Source organism: Hetaerina americana, unplaced genomic scaffold, assembly GCF_022747635.1.
Source record: "Hetaerina americana unplaced genomic scaffold, ioHetAmer1.1.p SCAF_7, whole genome shotgun sequence".
Taxonomy (NCBI): Eukaryota; Metazoa; Arthropoda; class Insecta; order Odonata; family Calopterygidae; genus Hetaerina; species Hetaerina americana.
Window position 1 is genome coordinate 16,331,041 of NW_027287316.1, and position 20,602 is coordinate 16,351,642.

Genomic DNA, 20,602 nt, shown 5'->3' on the forward strand with positions numbered 1-20,602 from the left:
CCATGGGTAGAGATCTGGCAAATGAGGAGGATAATCAAGAATGGTGATTGAATTTTTTGCCAGAAACTGGTGAACAATCAATGCTGAATGTGCAGGTGCATTTTCATGGTGAAGGATCCATCCATCACATTCGGTTAAAATAGTGTGCACTGTTGATTTTCATAAATTCAGTTCATCAGCTATCATTCGGACAGTTTTTCGACGATCTTTAAGGACGGAGGCTGCACACAAACAATGTGGTCGTCAACACAGGTGGTTGAAGGTTGTCCCAGCTTTGCATCATCCGTGGCATCTTGTCGGTCATCTTTAAAATGCTTAATCCACTTGAAAACGGATGTTTTCTTCTGGGCATTATCACATTAAACAGCTGTCAACATTTCAGTAATTTCTTGATACTTTTACTGCACTTCACCATAAAACTTGGTGTTGATTTGTTGCACCATGATTTCGTCAAGCTCCATTTTCGACCAACAGGAAAAACAAGGACGACAGAAACTATCATAACTGGCACTATGCGCACAGCTCGACGATCGGCCAAGCACAGACGGCTCATTGGGTCTCCGGTAACTAGCACCGCTAGTGGGCGGGGCGGGGCTATAGTCCTTGTCATGGCCGCCAGATTGCACCAGTTTTTGTATTTTTTGCTGACTTATGGCTGACATGCAAACCTACCCTGGGAGAGAGAGAGAGAGAGAGCATGAAGAATAGGGGCCTTTTTTTTATAATACTACCTTGATCAAAAATTTCCCGGAATTTATTCAGAAAATTAAAAATACAAGTTTATTCATCTAAATCTATATTGTCCCCTTCAAAGTAATCCCCATCGACTGCAACACACTTATGCCAGCGCTTGATCCAATCCTCGAAACATTTTTTATATTCGGTTTTCGGTATGTCCATCAGTGCTTCCTGCGATTTTTCCATTACTTCCTCTCGGCTGCTAAAACGCGTTCCCCGTAATGGTTTTTTAACTCGATTGAACAGAAAGAAGTCACAGGGAGCCAAATCAGGTGAATTCGGTGGCTGTTGGATGGTATTTGTTGCATTTTTCGTCAAAAAATTACGAATAATGATAGCACTGTGCGACGGTGCGTTATCATGGTGCAAAATCCACGAGTTTTCTGCCCACATTTCTGGTCTCTTTCGGCGAATTGCTTCACGCAAACGTCTCATAACGCCCAAATAATACTCTTTGTTTACTGTCTGGCCTTCTGGCAAAAATTCATGATGCACTACACCGTTGTAATCCATGAAAACCGTCAGCATTGCCTTCTTTTTTGACTGAAAACGACGTGGTTTTTTTGGTCTCGGCTCATTTGGTGAACGCCATTCACTTGCCTGATGTCTGGATTGCGTGTCGTACTCATAAACCCACGTCTCGTCTCCAGTAATGATCCTTTTGATGAATGTGGGATCGGATTCAGCCTCGCAAATCATGTCTTTTGCGACGTCAACACGGTCTCTTTTTTGCATGAAATTGAGGTCTTTTGGCACCAACTTTGCTGCTACACGACGGAAACCCAAATCATTAACCACAATGTCTTGGGCGGATCCATAGGCAATGTTCAAGTCCTCCGCTATTTCTCTGATGGTTGATTTGCGGTTATTGACCAACATTTCTTTTACTTTATCAATTTTTTCACCGACTTTCGATGTCGATGGTCTGCCACTGCGTTCATCATCTTCGATTGACTCACGACCACTTCTGAACCGCTCGTGCCACTTGTAAACGACCGTTTTTTTTTTAGAGAATCGTTGCCGAAACACTTTTCCAACATTTCCAACGTCCGTGCGCCACTAAATCCGTTTTTTACGCAAAATTTAATACAAGTTCGTTGTTGCAAATTTAAATCCATTTCTGAAATTGTAAAAAATCGCCAACACACACAGAGATAGATGTACTCTTGGCTACGTAACTTTTGCAAATGTCAAGTTATGACACTAAGATTTAAAGGGAATATCAACAACAGATGTACCAATTTAACAAAAAAAACAGAACTCAAATCGGAACGATGGGAGCGCCACACGGTGGTTATTCCGGGAACTTTTTGATCAAGGTAGTATGCTGCAAACAGAAATGCTATTGCTCATATCAGGTCAAGCGCAATGTTTTACAGGACCACGCACTAAATAAAATTGAAGCATACTCTGTTAGCATGTGTCAAATTGACTTATAAAATGAAATACAAATTAGAGGAGATTACATCTGAGATGTCAGCATAGTTTATGGGCTGAAAAATCATTATTATTAGAAGAAGGAAAAAACATGGTTTATTTCCACCCAAGGCAAGAAGTTACAGGTTTCAATGGAGGCTAAATCATTCTGCTGATACTGGTGGTCATGGTTGATGTTTGTGTCTCTGTATCCAGCTGTTGATCTCTGTGAATGAAATTGATTAAAAAAAAATATTTTGTGATGCCTCAAATTTTATTCTGTATTAATTTGTGAGCCATGATAATGCTGTGATAAGACAAATGATTTAAGTATGATGGAAAACAAAACTTCTACTCAAACATGTGAGCGTGGAAAGTTTAAATGGGCAGGCAGAAATGATGGCCAAGATGTGGATGCGAACTTAAAATTCAATGGTTTCTGGCTCAACTTTGTGGAAATTCATGTTCATTGTATGAGGAACACAATGTATTTTTCCACTGTCCTTTATTTTGGTACTACTAGTTTCAATGCTTAGGCATCATCATCAGGTACTGGGTCCCAGATGATGATGCCTATGTGTTGAAACTAGTAGTACCAAAATAAAAAATAGGGGAAAAAATACGCTGTGTTCTTCATTCCATGAACTCAAAATATTGATCTAGTTTTATGTTCTTTCTTTTTACAAAGATGTTGAATTATATATGTAATATTGAACCATAATTGAAGTATTTAGTCTTCACTGTTACCAGTTTATTCAGTGTAAAGGGCAGCGAACTCCATGGGCTTCATTCTTAATATCTTTATTCTTATTATATGCCCTACTTATTATGATAGCATTCCACTATATGAGCATTTAAGACTAGCTGGCGTATGTAAAATATTGTTTTGTGGGTGAATGATCATGCTAATATTTACAATACTTGAAAGAGTGTGGATACCTGTTTCACTTGGAATGTTTTGTTTCTTGGTCCCATGATATGATAAATTGTGTGGTATAAATTTATGCCCAGTGATTCTGAATAATTGTGGTGTAGAGAATAAAAAGTTAGTGGTAGTTCAATTTGGCCTCATTAGAAAATTAGTTCATTAGCTAATTAAAGCTTCTATTAACTGAATCGTCTAGTGTTGGGAGGTAGGTTTCAGTTTCTGAATGATTGTAACAAAATGGTGAAGTGACAAATGATTGTTTGGCCTGCTAAAAATGAGTTTGTCATGAAAAAGGCATTTTGATCCATCCCTTGCTTATTTTCTTACTCAGAACCCCTTAAATGCTATTAATTTTCTCTTTCGCACGCATGCCCCTCCCATCGCTACACAAAATTCTTCTGGTGATAGCATTTGTCTTGGTCAAATTGACTTGTTTGCGTAATTGGTTAGCATCCAAAATTATTTCATCCACAGCAATATAACTTACACCAGAGTGCATAATTATAATGTTGTAACTTTTAAATTGGTATTTTAGTGCACATAATGGTTAATTTTTGTGCTGTCAATTGCAGGGCACCATCTGCTGAGAAACCTTTGGATAAGGGGAGGACTAAAACCAAGAGGTCGGGGGGTAGTAGTGGCAACAGTGGCAGTAAGAGGGGGAAGAGTAGTGGAATTTCATCATCAAATGGTGGCGATTCAACTCACACAGTTGGTGCTCGACCGATCAGTGAGATACCCAAGGGATCTCCTCCCAGCAGTCCAACCTCTGAGTCACAAAACTCAATGTCCGCTTTGAATTCCTTGGCATCAGCAACCACTGCAGCTCTTAGTCAAACATTTGGTTCCCAGCAAAGCAGCCAGTTGGTGGTGGGAGTTGGGAAGAAGGGGAAGAAGAAAAGAGAGGAGAAGGACATTAAGTTGTAAGGGCTTTTTTAATATAGATATATTCTTTTTCCTACCCTATTTATATGTGTTTTCAATGCATTCACTTGATTAGCTATCATGATACTTCTCCCAGATTAGTAAATTTCAACCATCTCACATTTAATGACCAATTATGAATTCATAGTATTTAAGGAAGTTGACAATTTTAAGTCAACTTGTTCTATGTAATGCAAATTACTTCTACATCTCATTTTTGATTATTCATTAATGATGGATGGATTCAGATAGTTTGAAAATGGCTCTATTGAGAAGCTTTGTATAAAAACTGTGAACAATGTTTTTTGATTCAATCTTTCTCTAGTTTATGCAGTATCTTAATAAGTATCAGATTCAATGTTATGCGGTTATGCATACATTTATTTTTCGCTTCAGGAAAGATAAGATTGATATTGAGGGACTGAAATATCTTACAAATATGTATATCCACATGATTTTGTTCATGAATTTGGAAGGTTTTTATGAGGAATGTAAAGTTTTTCATTGTTATTTTCAAATAAGTTTCCTTAGTGAAAATGTTAATTTTGCCATTTTTGTCATTTAGTTTGCCTATCGACTCATTCATTTTTTTTAAGAAAAATAGGTGGTGTGAATTCATTTTGCAATCTTCAAAGACTTAGTGTGGCACTTAAATTTGTTCGGTAACAGAATAGATGATAAATGGTAAAGGTGAGATAGGGTAAATGGTATGGTCAATGAAGTTTTTGAATATGGGCTGTTTAACTTTAGGGTATGTAATTTATGATGATATAATTGACCACCATTCATTTCTGTGGCTCATTTGTGATAGAAAGGTAGCAAAACCTTATACTTCGTCAATATTATGAAATATGATCATGTGTTTTTTGTAAATACCTCAATATCTATGTTATTTATAAATTAATTCTTTAAAACTTAGTATTGCATTCTGTGTATGCATGAATTACAGTTTTTTTTACAAAATCTTGCACAGTAGTTGAGAGTTATTATCCATTTTTAATTCAGCTAACTCAAAATAATACTGGTTGAAACACTCAAGATACGTTGTGCATAATCACTTGATGTGAAGGTGTTTAAGTTGTATTCCCTTTTATTCTCTTCATTCAAGATTCCAGAATGGTGTGTCTGCCCCTCACATGCTAGGAAATCAGTTGAATCCAGCTTCAACAATGGCACAAAGAATGTCAGACACACTTTCAGCGGAATTGGAAGCACACAGTATCTTCAATGATGCTAATCAACCACAATTAGTGGGACCTCAACTTCATAGCAGAGTTATAGCTTCAGTGAGTTGTATTAATCACCTGATTTATTTCTTGGATCTAAACACGGTATATATTGGACTGGAGAAAGTATTGTTTGGGATGCATGCAATTGCTTCTAACCTCTTATATATGTTTCTAACTTGCTTTTTGTGTACAGTGTGTGTTGTGTCAAACTTGTTACCCCTGTTTGTGCATTTGCATAACCATGCGTATGTATGCTAGGCTTTCATTAACATTTTCAGCATTTCACTAGCCACATATATACAAATTTTGTGAGGAATCTTCTTTTGAATGAAGGCATACTACGTATAAATATTGCAGTGCATATTAATGCGTCATAACCGGAACAACTGATAATTTGAATTACATAATCTAATTTGAATTACATAATCTCTTGCAGGTGAAAGACACAATTTCTTAGGGGGTGTTCGTAGAGCTAATATTATTTCTTGTGGGTGAAGTCAAGATATTTTTCTGAAGTATACATTCTCACAGTTGGAGGTGATCACAATCAAGTAGTCTGAAACATTGTATGTGTGTAGATATTTCTCACAACCTAGGTGAATAGTGATAATGGGTCCTTGGCAATGAGGGCTCCTTGGGGTTTCCTGTCACTATTTATTAAAATTTTTCCTGAGAACCAGTGCATAGTATGTGACACCAAAATAAATTGCCGGAATTCACGGCTGAATTAATATAATTCAAATGAAAATTTAAGAAGAATGTTACTTTATCATAATTTGATCTAGTTCAGGCAGATATTATTCCTAACAGTCATATTATATTCCATGGAAAAAGGATTTCATGAAAGCTATCATATAATGGGGTAGATTAAATTATTTACGGTGATTGAAACATTTCGTCACTGCTCATCATTATTGGAGATATTTTTAGTGCTCTTCGGATCACAAAGTTCTTTATGAAATTTTGTGAACGGGCAGCTAATATTTGGCATTTTTGGCTATTCACAATTCTTAATATTTCTGATGCGTGCAACTTTGTGGCAACTTAAATCATATTGGGTATACAGTTGATACATAGCCATTCAGGACATCTCATTGGCCAGTAGGTAAGCACAGGCTTTGCAGAAAGTTTTATTAGGTGTAAATGTCTTGTGTGTTCATTTTAAGGCAATGCACCCATTTTTTTATCGGATAATTTTAATTTTGTTTATGAATGTGGTTTCTTGTGTAAATCTTGAAGGCTCGTGCGAATAACACAAGTGGAAATCCTAATGCCACAACACCACCTTCACAAGGAACAGGCTCCACAGGTGGCACCAGCACACCACAGAGCCTCGACCAGCTTTTGGAGAGACAGTGGGAGCAGGGGAGCCAATTTTTAATGGAACAAGCTCAACATTTTGATAGTGAGCATACTGTTTTTTTTTCTCATGGTGGGCCAGATTTTTAATTTTATGTTAAGGTTTATGCTCACATCGAACTGTAAAATTCTTTTACTCACCTGATTTTCTGAAGTATGATAATGAAGGGATATATCAAGTTGCTTTATCCAGAGAACCTAATATTTCTATGTATGATTATTTAGCCTTTTGCATCGCTATTTAGAAGGTGTGATTTCCTTCTTGAGGGATAAATCCTCCTGAAAGCAACAAAAAATTGATATTCCTGAAACCATATGACTGTAAATTCTCTCATCCTTCCTAGATTGGAAGTGATTACAGTAAATTTAGTCAAATTATAGGTCTAAGGAAGTATTGGAAAAAATTTCATGCTCATTCATGATTAAAACGGAAGTAATTTTGATTTGGTGCAATTGTTTAATTTTATTTTCAGTTGCTTCTCTGCTCACGTGCCTCCATCAACTGAGGGCTGAAAATCTTCGCCTGGAGGAACATGTCAACAGCTTAGTTCAAAGGCGTGACCACCTCTTGGCTGTTAATGCCCGCTTAGCCATTCCCCTTCCTCCCATCCATCCAAATCACCAACAGGGTACACCCCCTGCATCGTCTCAAGGGCAAGTGAACCAACAGCAGCAAGGCCATCAGCACCACCACCAGAGTCACCATCATCACCACCATCACATGCACCCCAACAATGTTAACCCACAGGGTTAGTGGAAAGCCCTCTAAGTTGTGGCCAAGTTGTGTTTTCCTTGCATGTGGATGTTGTCCTTGGCATTCTTGTATGATGGTTTGGGGTTAATCCTGCACCAAACATGATAGATGTGAGCAGAAAAGTTATTCCCTTGCCCAATAAAGACATTACTAATGTTGAAATTTGCTTGCACGCATTCATTTAGTTATTCAATTAAATTTCTTCAGCTTCCTTTGTATTTCAGTTTAATTCTGACCTCATGTGATGTAATTTGTTGATTTCACATCAATAAAATATAAACAATTAATGCATCCTAATTGATTTCTTTCATTTCCTCTTTAAAATTCACTGCATGGAATTATCAAGGCTAATACTTTAAAATCTTTGTGAATATTTGGTAAAATTATTTTGTGAACCTTGGAAATTATTTCTTAAACAGTCATAGTTAATAATGTAATACTTTATTATAACGGAATATTCTTGAGTGATTTTATTGAGTGTGACTTTGTTTAAACGATTTTGTTTTTTGCTTTGGACTCCATGCAAGGGAACATCAAATCAAGTCAACATGATCACAAGGAAATCCTTATTTTATTACATTTATGTGATGAAATGAAATAAAAGGTTTATTTCCCTCAAAATATTGTTTTTTATGAGCTGGAATACTGACTGTCTTGAGCATGTATTATCTTTTAGTTTTTCACCCATAAGTTGAACAGGTATGTTAGAATGGAGAGACTATGAATTCATAGTTAAACGCTTAAGACAATCTTGCTTATAATATGCTTTTAATACGAGTGTATTTTCATGGATATGATATCTAGGCAGTGACACTCTAATACCATTATGGAAATCCATTTTTGTTGAAAAGAATTCAAAGATGTTGATGTTTTTGAAAATTGTTTGTTTTAAACATCCATGATCTATGTAGTTGACGTATTGTATGTGTAGCCAGATAAGCATCTTCAACTACCATTGCTTACATTTCACTTCAATTGTCACTTTATCTCATCTCTTTGGTGATTCAAGTAAAACTTGATCTTTTCAACTTTTCGGCTGAAATGATGTAACTCTCCTTTAGTGAACAACTTACACTTAACATCTGGTGCAACATCTGGGCCTCCGGATCGAGTTGGTCGTATGATGGGATCTGGAGGACATTCACAGAGCCAACCAATGGAGAATGGTCTTCCACCAGTCGGAGTGGAACAGTCCCCTGGTGTTGGGCATCATGTGTCCTCAGGTGTTCTACATGACCCATCGTCAATGCCACAACAACACCACCAAAGTCACTCACACCGAGGGCAAGGTGTGGTTGTGGTTGGTGTGTCAGGCCCTGGTGGTCAACAGCAGCCGCTAATGGCCCCTTCAGGACACAGGTATGTGTACTATGTAACACAGTGTCCTTCATTCTTCCCTCTCTGGATATATTTTAAGCAACACTTAATTGATTAATCCACCAGGGATATCCTGAAAGACAACATGCTCGTTTCATAACCCAATGACCATGAATATGTGTCCTGTTTTGGACATGGGTATTCTCCAATAATAGGTAAGGGTTTCCCAAATGGAAACCTGGAGATTATTTCCTAAGTATTGATAGAAATAGAGCTTATGAGAGAACATGCCAATAATTTATGTGAACATCTTGAGTTAAAATTCTGTAAAGAAATATGTAGTTGCTTCCCGAGTTATGTAATTTATGCATTCCAACACTCGTGGCTGCATGTATCGAACTTTGTATAATTTGAAAAGAACTCTGATAGTAAATGACAAAGGACATGTAAATTTAGCGAATAGCTTGCTGCAAAATTTATGCAGTATACTATGAAATGTAAGAAATTTTGTCACCTTCACTTATAAATGTATATGAGCAATTAAAAATAAGCATCGTTTCAGCCAACATGCTATTTCTGTCTTCACAGGAAATACCAATTAATTATAATAATTCTTCAATCGGAGTAGGTCGTGTACTGTGTGCTGCTTCTTAATTGCACTCGATCACTCACACTTCCTCTTGCACTCTCTTATGCATCTGCACCATTTATTCATGTAGAGACATTTATTCTCCAGAGAATGTCGAAGGGCAACCCACCCTCTGGGTCAGTAGTCAGAAGAAATGGTTGTTCATAGCCAGAAGGCAGGCATTTTGTCTATACTCCTTACTTAAATTGGCTTATATCCCTTAGGTACTCTGCTAGTTTGTTTAATGACAAGGTAACTGATAGATTTGTCCCAAATGGCTCTTAAGAATTGCAACCTTGTTATTTCTCTAATTCCTCATGCAAGAATTTGGCATATCATAAATACCTTCATCCTGCCGTGCAATTTGCCATTTCTTCAGTGCCTGTGATTGTTTTCAATTTTTTGATTTCCATAAAAAGTTGTAACATTTTGCACCAATTCAATTTAGGAACTATTTGTAAATGTATTAGTTCTGCAATCATGATTTAGGGCAAATTCGAAAATGCCAGTGTAGCTACTGGAAAACATGGATGTATGAAACAAACATCCTATTGGTTAAAGGTTGTTAGTTGTAGCCTGTTGCCTGATGGCCTTGAATAGCTGGCAAACAAACGAAAAGATGTAAGACTTCTTTTCTGGTGGTGATGTTTGGTAAACGTGTGTTTTTGTGTGTGTGTGTGTGTGGGGTACATGGATTTATACAATCAAAGTTTCTTTGCACCTTCTACTTCCCTTTCGAGCTCAAGGTTCTGAGTGAGATTGATGTTAAGACATAAGATTGATCTTATCTCTACCTTATTGCATAGACTTTGCACTCGATCAATTTGTTTCCTCATGTCATCTGGCTTTTTATAAACACAAAGATCTTTGACAATTGTCATACCTTGTTCAGAGTGGGTTCTTTCTTAATTCTCCCATGCCTCTTCTGCTGTCCTGCCTTTTTTCACATCCATCACATGCCTACTGGTTCTCAACATACTGCATTATATAGTCCTTGGCTTCCAAATTTTTTAGCTTTAACTGTTGATTCATATTTTCATCATCACTATCAATCCCAGGGATTATCTCTCCATTTTTAGGTATCCTAACATAAGTATACTCCACACCTTGTAATTATCGCCCCCAAGGTATGCGGACCTAAAAATTTGTAGGATCCACCTGACTTTGTGACAAAAAGCAACAAAATTATCCTAAGCCATAACTTATCATTCTTTCTGCTGTTTATGAATATGCTCTCGGCCCATAACCTATCAAAGGAAGGATGTGGAACATGGGAGAAGTTATTTAATTACACAACAAAATTTCATGTCATAGTCTTCCCATCTTTTGACCAAACTTTCTTCACATAAACTAAATACAAATTAGATGAATTTAGCCACTTATGAAAAATATGTGGGAATGCTTCACCACTTGTCACATACTGAGGGAGGGGAATGAAGTGGTTGGAAAGAACAGATGTTATTGTTCACCGTTTGTTTAAAGCAAATACCTCTTAAGATTTAGCATCCATCGTATTTCTTTAGCCACTAGTGAACAGGAAGGTGTTTTTAGCAAAATAGAAATCAATGGACTGGACTAAGAAGAAATCATTGGACTGGAATAAGTAACCTAGTTCGAAGGGATATTTTAATGTTTTTTTTATAGTCTCATTTAAGATTTTTTATTTTTAAGAAGACTTTGGGAAACACACCGTCCATTTTGTTGTTGCTGTCCATCTTTCTTTCATTTATCAATGACACATTACTATTGCCCAGGAGCAATGAAAATGTCTGTGGATATTCCAGGATTAAAAACTTCCTTGCAGAATGAGCTGGAATGTAACATGATGGATTTGAAGTGGAAGCACTATAATTACTTTTCAATGGTAGCAAGGTTGGTGGCAATCTTGGCTGTGATAGACCTTGGGTAGGCAAGCAAGTTTTTTACCACTCGGGAGAGAGATAAAAATGATCTACAAGTTGGGGACTGATAGATGACTAATTGCATTTTTTTAAAATAATTGTTCAAACTAACTAAATACCAGCCATGTCTTATTTCTCTTCAATCCCTGGAATAATTCAATCTAGGAAAGAAAATGCTTTATGTTGGGCAATGTCTTTTCTGCAGTCCAGGAAATGTAAAACTATCAGTAGATCAAAGCAGCAAGAACATGCTTCGTCATCTGTCACTGACTTCACTTGGCCTTCTAAGTTTTTTCAGATGCTGATGTTTTTTCATATTATTTAAGGCAAGACATTTTTCTTGAGGTTATATATGTATGCGACCAATAATATTTGCTTAAGTTCCTGAAGATGTGGTGTATATATTCATAACTGTACATAATTTAATTATGATATGTATTTAAAAAAAATGATTTAGATCAATTTTTAAAAATATCCTATTAATAAATCATTTGGAAAACATTTTCCTTACCTAGCTTAGATTTAATTAAGTGCATGCGTGGGTCCCTGCCTTATGATGGGTTCACTTTGTGACAATATGCCACATACAGGCCAGTGCGTGCCTGTATAGTTCTCTTTAAAGGAGCTCATGCCTATATAGTTGTACGTTGGAAATTTAGTTTTGTATAAAATTTTAGTCCTCCCATTGCTGTTTTCCTGAATATCATACATAAAACTTTATATATGTTTCATCATGTCCTTTATTTTGTGCACTGGTGTAATTTAAGAACTATGGTTAAACAATCAGATTATTGTCATGTTGCATGTTTGACCGCACCATGTATATCATTAATGATAATGGCACTCAGATTAGCAAATCACCATAGAGATATTAGTGATTGGGGTTTGCTATCTCTGGAGTTATAACTTAGTTGCTCGCTGAAGGCCTTCTCTGGCCATGCTTGTAGGCACAATGTAGGGAGAAGAAAGGTTTTGAAAAACAGGTCAGGTGGCATAGAAGCATATCACAAATTCTAAGTGGCATTTATGAAAGAAAGGTTTCTCTATTTCTCACTTCAACTGTATTGGTCCCTCTGTTATTGCTCTCATGGTCTTCTCCTAATCCATGCTCATTCAATTTCACTAGTGCTGATAGAGTTGAGTTCCCAGTTATTAAACAAGATCGAAATTGGGAAATGAAGTATTAAACATCTACCAGAAAACAAAAAAATACTTCCTCTTCTAATTTGTTTAAGTCTGTTGCTCATTGCAGGTCTCTCGAGTGCATGAATTTTAAAAATTAGTTATCATCGGGTTAATGTCTATGATTTCATTTGACTGTATTTCCCATTTTTGCCATTTTATTCATTGGGATTAATAGAAATGAGCAACAGCAAGTCTGCCAGATACCTTATTCATGTTAGGAATGCAAGAATCCTGATTTCCTGTGCTTGGTAACATGGGACTCAGGTGATACAAGATCACAATTAATTGGTTGCAAAAAGTCTAAATGTATTAATGTAGTCATATTTAGTTGTTAACTATGCATTAAAATTATTTCATGTGCTACCTCAAGTATTTCTATTTGTAATTTTTAATCAAATGAGCAATGTACGATTCAGTTAAGAATGTAGAACCCAAAAGACTGTCTGAGTAAATTGTCACGAATAAATTTATTGGTTCATTTTACAATATTTTTACAAAAGGATTGACCATGTAGAATGGACTATTATTGTAAAGTGAATTGGACTCACGGTATTTGAAATATGTTTAAAGCTATTTGAAATTGTAAGGTAAATCTGCATGTCAGTTTTCTAGTAATTATGGCTTGAGGTCACAATTTGCAAATTAGCATTATTTCTTTGGGGTTGGTGGTTTGGATCTTCATATAGTGTATGCTCTTGCAAGTTAGAAGCACCATGTAGTGGAGTGTGATGACCTGGTGTATAATTCATGTACTCTTTGTTTTTCCTGAATTTCATATTAATATAATTTAATTAGTTGGTAGGAATTATGAATTTATTGGATTTGCCAACAAACATGGAACCATCTTTAAGAGAGAGCGCAGCGTTAATTTTTGGCTGCTTAATTACAATAGCCTATAAATGTATATGGACATAGATATATGTAAACACTAAATGAACAGCATTGTCAATATTCTTTGGCCTTAAAGTTTTTCACCAAAGGCCAAGATTTATTCACCACCGCAATATTGTTGAATACTTATTTGTATTTTGCTGGTGCAATTGTTTTTGTTTCAATAAATGGATTAAAATGCAAGGAAACCACCTATATCAATTTGTTTGAGTAGCCTTGTTAAATCAGCAACTGTTAGCAGAGACCAAATTGCCATATTGCATTTATTCATGGGGATCCATCACATTTTGTTACTTATTTTAAAATTCTACAGATTGAATGGCCTTTTATTGTAACATTTCCTGAGAATTATTTCCATATTTTTGTGTTTTTTCTTGCTAGATCATTGTAAATTGCCTTTTTTTGCTCTCTGTCTGTCTAGGTGGAACGTATAGGAAATGTGTTAACTTAAGTGCATGAAATCTCTAGCTTTTCCTATTGGTTTCCAAGTTTTGATGCTTCTTTAGAGAGAGTTCCATTAGTGTGCTCCTTTAGTATCCAGCCTCTTCATTTCCTGCTTATACCAGTCTGCGTAATTGTACTGTCTTTGCTTATTTGTGGATGTGCTAAGTGCATGGTGGATGCTCTGACTGAAATCTTTTGGTGACCCATTCATTCTGCAAGATTTCCTCCCCAAGAGTCAAGGGGCATGAGAATATGATGCTGTGGCAAAATGGTGTAGTGCTCTCGTTTCTAGAGATGTGCCCTTAGTTGTTTGGGAATTAATTCGCCAATGTGGATGGAGATTGTGCTCAAGTGGTGGAAGATTTTATTTTGATATCGGTCTGACCTTGGTGCAGGTCACATGGACCAGTCTCAGGTGGTGGAAGTGGTGGTTACCAGGGACCTCAGCAGCAACACCAGTCCCCTTCACCCCATGGTCTACCCACGAGTGCTTCTCCCTCTATGGGAGGTGTGTCGTCATCTTCTTCCCTTCCACCCAGCAGAGGGCCGCCAATGCAGCATTCTTCCCAAGATTCCTCACTTCTGCGTTCAGTTGACCACAGAAGACAAGTGTGCGTTTTCAACCTGCAATTTCTTTTTAAAATTACACTCTGTACAGAACTTTAGTTTTCTTTTAACAGTGTAATGCAGGAAAAGTTTTGTGGGATTGTTATGGGTAGGAATCAGATATGTACCTTGTACATGGGTTGCTGGCATTCACTTCCATTGAGGTCACAGGTTTTTATTCATTCAAATTCAAGATCCAGAGATTCATAAGGATGAGAGGACTTTTCTGTGACTCTACTTGGATGTGATAGCCAGAAAGCTGGAACTACAGTGCATAATTGATTGGAAATTACCATATCGTCAACTTCCATTAATTGTTTTTCAGTCAAGAGTTGACCAAGCTTTGGTATTCCTTCTCATCCTGATTATTGGCCATTCAATATCTACTAAAATGTTCTAAATAGTGCAGGTACCAGTAAAGTCTTGTTCCTCCCGCAATAATTTATGTATGAAATGGAAGAAAAATGTTGGCAAAAAAATTAGATGTTGATGAGGGAGATAAGTAGAGAATAGTACATATCCAATAGTAGTATGTTGGGATATATTAGCACATTTTTATTTTATCAAAAGAGTTATAGCTGCAGAGTCGGTAGCTGTTTCTGGTGCTGTGTGATTGTCAATATCCCAAATAAGACACATTTTCTCAGAATATAATTTGAGTTAAGCAATCGAAAAAGCCTGGAAATGGAATGTTTGATGTGATTGTTTTATGCACTCTTTGGAATGAAGGATATTCAATCTTAATGAGAGATTGTTTGATTCTAGGAAAATGTTGAGTTATTTTCTTTTCATTCAATATTGATAATAAATATGGACCATCACATAAGGAAAATAATGATGGTGTGAGTCTTAAAAACCAACTTATTCAAATTTGCATCTACTTTGTAGGAATATTAAGATAGGTACAATGAAACCTTCAAGAAATTATGTCAGTAATTTCCAAAAAAATTTCCAAATTTCTCCATGGAAGCAGCAAAACCCTCATTTTAGTATTAAGATCTTTTTAAGATGGTGATGTCTCTTGACTTGACGATGATGCTGCACATTGGAGAAGCCTCGGTCGTATATAAATTGGAAATGTGGAATTACTGGCTTTTTGTCCTGTTCCTCACAGTGGAAAAACTCCAGCTAGTGAGGTTAGAAAGTGTCCTATACCTGCGTTGAATTGCTCTTTTAAAGTGGCAATGGACGTTAAATAAAATATAGTGACAAAATAGCCGCCATTAATATGTGATATTTTCCATGTTCTCAGAATATTTTGATCCAATGATAATTAGCTAGGGAATTACCATGTATTCCACTTCACCTGAAAGGAAGTTACCTAGTTATGCTTTGTCGAAGTCATAGTAATGTGGACAAAATGATCTGATGGTGCATGGTGCTATATTTTTTTTGATGCCAGATGAAACTTCAAATTTTTCTCTCCAGTGTTGGCAGTGGAGGTGGTGGGAATTCTCAAATTGGTCAGTATCCAGCCTATCAGGTGGTGTCTCCGCCAGCTATTTCATCTTCTTCCTCATCTTCATCTTCATCAATGGGTGGAAGTGTGGGGAATCCTCATCAGCAAGTCGTTCAACAACAGATGCCAGTGGCAACCCAAGTACCTGTTGTTACAACGCAGCAGGTTAGTTTACCTATCGCTTGAAGCTGAAGTGTTGGGAACTGAATTGTAGGGACAAATTATTGTGATGAATTTCAATGAATCATAATAACTCTAAAGTAACTTTAAATCTCCATAAAACTTTACATCGATTTGTGTAATTAAAATGCAAAATTTCTCTTTTTCATTGACTTTGAAAAAAGTAATTACTTGACTCAAGGTCTACTCAAATTATTCAGAGTCAGAGTATTTTAATAATTGCATCAATGTCAAATTAAAATAGTTTGTCCTCATGGAAACATTACTGCGATTGAAAGAGAGAGGATAGAGAAAATAGCTCTTAAATAACTTTCACACTTAAGGGAATCACCAAATCCTAAACATATCTTTCCCTGGGTGAAGCTGGGAAGTTTTTCCCATTTTTTTAAAGGGATTTTTTAGCTGTAACAAATATATAAAAAGTATGTTGATATTATAGGAGAATGCACAGGGAAATAGTCTAGGATTCATATTCATACCACCACTCTTTCATGCTTACAGTGTGAACTTCTGGACCTCCTCACTTGAGACTGCTTAAGCAGTTATCAAATGACCCTGTGCCTATAATTGTGACCAAAAATCTCCGGGAATTGTATTTATTCATTTAGGAAATTATACTTGTGGAGGAATATTGCCAATTTATGTTGGCACATATAATAAAACATAGAATCAGAGTCATGTACATACAAACATCAACAAGAACAATCTTAACTATCAACAAATGGTGAAGTTTAAGGACCCTCATTACTTTGCAGCAAAATGAGATAGTGATTAGGTGGTAATTGTGTTTGACAATAGAGAAAATGCATCAATTCTGTCAGGATGTGAATTGAGACATGAGGGAGATGGAAGAAAAGTGGGTATTTGGTGGGTGATAATCTAGGAATGGGTGAGTAGCCTAAGGACAGGCTATGGGTAGGTTGAGATGGCAGTCTGCCATTAATGAGAGGAAGTAGTTAATGGCTTTCAGTGTTGGTGGAGTTGAAACTGTTATAAAGTCTCTTAAAATGTTTTCAAGTGTGTGATTTGTAAGATTCTAGATGGAGAGTGAAGACAGGATGGTTTCAGTGGACATGTTACAAAAATGGGGATTGAGAACAATATGATTCATATTATTTGTTTATTTCAGATGGTTATGAGGAGAGAATCAGAAGGACATCACCAAATGACTGCCTCAAAGCCAAGCTGAAGTTGAAATGGTGACATTCCTGTGTAAAATTGATAAGCATCCCATTTGCCATTTATAGGAATCCTATGTCGGAAGACAATTTTCAGTCCAGTGAAGATTTAGGGTGCTTGTGATGTGAGAAAAGAAGAGGCCCCAAGCAAAGAAAGTACAAAGAAATTGAGTATCCTCTGTGTTTTCTCTCCCATTGTGTTCATAATTGTGGTGAATTGCAAGCCCTGTGTTAGGGAGTTAGACCCTATTTTTGAGTATCATCTCATCATTCATCCTCATACTCTAAAGGAAATAGCTTAATAAATGCACATTGCATTTTTTCCTTTTTAGTGTATACATCATGTTGACGTCTTTTACCATAATACTGGGATAGTCCCTTAAATAACATGCAAACATTGGGGTGATATGTGAATAGAAAAATCTTGTGTGAATACATTTTTAAGAAAGATGTAATTCAGTTTTAACTATGGCTTTGTACCACTATTAAATATAAAATTGCATGAACCATTGCTCTGTAAAAAAAATGTGTTCAGAGTTCATGGCTGATACAAGGCCTTTGTGATCTTTTGATAACATAGCCATTAATGTATGTCTTCCTTACCCTACTCCTTATGTGCTCTTTCCATGCATTTTAACTTTGGTCCTTTATGTTACTGACCTCAGGTTAAACTTAGAACCCCTTTGGTTACTGTAGAAAACAGCAGAAGATAAATTTCCTATTTGTAGTGTGCTCTTTTTGTTTTTAAATCCCATGTTAGCTACCATAGGAATTGCTCAAGAGATATTTTGAGCTACCCCTATGAGATTAAACAATTTATGAAATTTATTTATTAAACTTATTTGTATTTGTTGAAGACATTTTTCAGTGGCATGTTCATTTTTACCTGTCTTTTGGGATAAATTGTTGCAGGATATATATGTGGTATTAAATGATAGCTGCTGTGTCCATTGGGAGTTGAAAGCTTGCAAGTGAATACGATTTTGCAACCTATGCTCAGGGATTTTTTTAAAACCATATTGCCACTTTTAACACGTGGAAGGCCATAGCCCTATTTTGTGGTGGCTATGTTGTTAGGGGCTGAGCTTAAGACTCTTTATGTATCCAGGGCAGTTTCTGCCCACCCAGCACATCCTGATCCATGAGCAATATTTGGTCCATTATTGTGAGCGTGTTCTGTGTGCTTGTTTTAGCGTGTGTTTTGGGACAAATATTAAAAAAGTACAAAGAAGCATATTCACATCATGGAGTAATTGGAAATGTATGGTATGATGTAACTAGTGTGGGTAAGTTTTTCAATACGCTGAGAAAATCTCATGGAGAGATATGAAATTTTTTAAGGTTCTTGTTTGGTAAACTGTAAGAAAGGATGGGAGTTTGGCGCTCTGGAAATATGTCAATTATTATCCTTGCTCCCTCCTCCATTACATGAACACCATGGCTAAAATGTTTTTTTTTAAAGTTGCATTAAATTCATTCATGGTTGTATCCACATTGGACTGGCATTCCTCTACCCACATTATTAATTATGATTTCTCTCCACATTCATAACTACCGTTTGTTTTGTGCTCATAAAATCATGTGATGATGTGTGATCTGTAGACTCTTGATTCCTCCATTATATTTTGTCGATATTCTGTAAATTTCTTTATCATAATGTAAAAAAATGTGTATTGTTGAAACTTTCTTGTCATGAACTCATAGTAGCCTTTAATTAATATGTTAGATCTTTGTTTATTTTTGAACAAGTGACTTTTATCGATTTGAATATTGTACCCATACAGTTGTTATATTTTTGTTCATCCAGGAAAAATATTTATTGGGTGTCACTGTCATTTTGTTTTGTTGGAAACTAAATTCAACTGAGATAGCCAAAAACGTTGTATGAGACTTATGGCATAGAAATTTATTGCATGAAAATCAAAAATTTTGATTTTATGTTTTTCTGGACATTGGTGGGTTTTTAAACGGCATATAAGCAATTGTGATATTTAGTTCAAAATTACAATACCAGCTTTCTTTTAAATTTAATTAATAAACTGCTTATTGTGAATAAAATATCCAATGAATTTATTTGCAAAATTACTAATTGTAAATTTATGAATAGGTGCGATCATATCTGTTTTTTGTACGAGTACTTTGGAGAAAGAAGCCCATTTACATCCCCTTGGTCACATTCACATATCTTGATCTTTAAAAAAAGTTCCTAAAACAGTGGGTGCAGAGGTTGGCAGTACATTGGTCTTAAGCAACTTTTGGTAGGTCACAATATATTTGTTCACACTTTCCTTTAAATTAAAACCTGTCCTCAATGTTTCTCTGTTGTTGAGGCATTTGGCATGGTTGATGATATCTATTGAAATGCACCTCATTGGTAAGAAAATAACTTAAGTGTGCATATTTTGAACCAAGTAGTTTTTCTCCAGTGGTTTGTACTGCAGTGTATGAGGTTGTCTGTCATTTTGTCACTGAAGCACATAAAAGGGTTAATAATGTAAATTTGTCATTACCTCTATCATCCATGAGCAAAATCGATTTTTTTGTATGTTCATGTCAAGGTTCTAAAATTAAAGTTTTAATTTTCTTTTTATGAGGTCTTTACTTAAGAGTGACTAATGAAGTATTCTCATAATTTTGCAATAGTTATAGGTTATTATCTGCTTTCAGTTCTGGTTCAGGTCTATTTCCATAGTTAATGGACTTAAAGTTAAGTATTGAGCTATTAATAGTTGTAATAGTAAGTTAAAAGTTGGTCGCCTCCAAATAAATTATCGCCTTTTTAGATGTTATATGTACAGTTTTTGAAAAAAGTTTAATGTCATCACAAAATTATACATGTAATCTTTGTGATTTTATGTAATTTCCAAATCTGAAAGGTGGTTAGACGAATTTCATCAATACCCATTCACTGCACAAGAAATTTTTCATGGCATTTATGGAAATGGTTAGTATCAAAATTTTATATGCTGGCAATATTTTATGAAAACAAGTAAATAGATGAAAAGTAGTGAATGATATATATTCATTTGACACACATTCATAGTACACTGTTGTAAGAGATTAAAAGTGCAACAAAGTTTTGGGAGGGAAACCTTGATGTCAGTTTTCTGAACTCCAGTTCACAGAAACAAAAGGGCTTTACAGGTAGGATTCTTAAATTTTATATTTCAATTTAGAAATTAGTCCTAATATTGTGGAGTTACTTGACATTTTATGCATCCAAGTATTGGAGGTTATAGGGTTCCGGAACCAAAGTGTATCACTCTGTTTTCAGTTCTATTCCAGACAACTGGGAACTAAATGAACCCATCCCTATAGGTGTATGATGGATCTCAGGAAAATGTGGTATCATGTAAAAATGAACTAAGTCCCAGTCTGTGGTTTCTTATTCATTCCACTAAAACTAGCTAATTGCGGACAATGAGATACTTCACCCTTGTTGGAATGCATTATTTTGCAGATTTT

At 35.9% G+C, this 20,602-nt stretch overlaps 1 protein-coding gene across 4 annotated transcripts in view; it reads left to right on the plus strand.

Moving 5' to 3' along the window:
- LOC139696161 (protein AF-10-like) overlaps positions 1–19,725 on the plus strand; it is a 46,506-nt gene extending 26,781 nt beyond the window's left edge. For 3 of the 4 annotated variants that reach the window (XM_071594779.1, XM_071594781.1, XM_071594780.1), the window contains exons 6-13: positions 3,655–4,005; positions 5,115–5,292; positions 6,475–6,640; positions 7,068–7,343; positions 8,410–8,707; positions 14,110–14,325; positions 15,749–15,944; positions 17,089–19,725. In XM_071594779.1, the coding sequence (XP_071450880.1) occupies positions 3,655–4,005; positions 5,115–5,292; positions 6,475–6,640; positions 7,068–7,343; positions 8,410–8,707; positions 14,110–14,325; positions 15,749–15,944; positions 17,089–17,148 (1,741 nt within the window). In that variant the 3' untranslated portion in view covers positions 17,149–19,725. The remainder of the gene's footprint in view (positions 1–3,654; positions 4,006–5,114; positions 5,293–6,474; positions 6,641–7,067; positions 7,344–8,409; positions 8,708–14,109; positions 14,326–15,748; positions 15,945–17,088) is intronic. The other variant, XM_071594782.1, reaches the window with a different exon arrangement.
- The last annotated feature ends 877 nt before the right edge of the window (positions 19,726–20,602 follow it).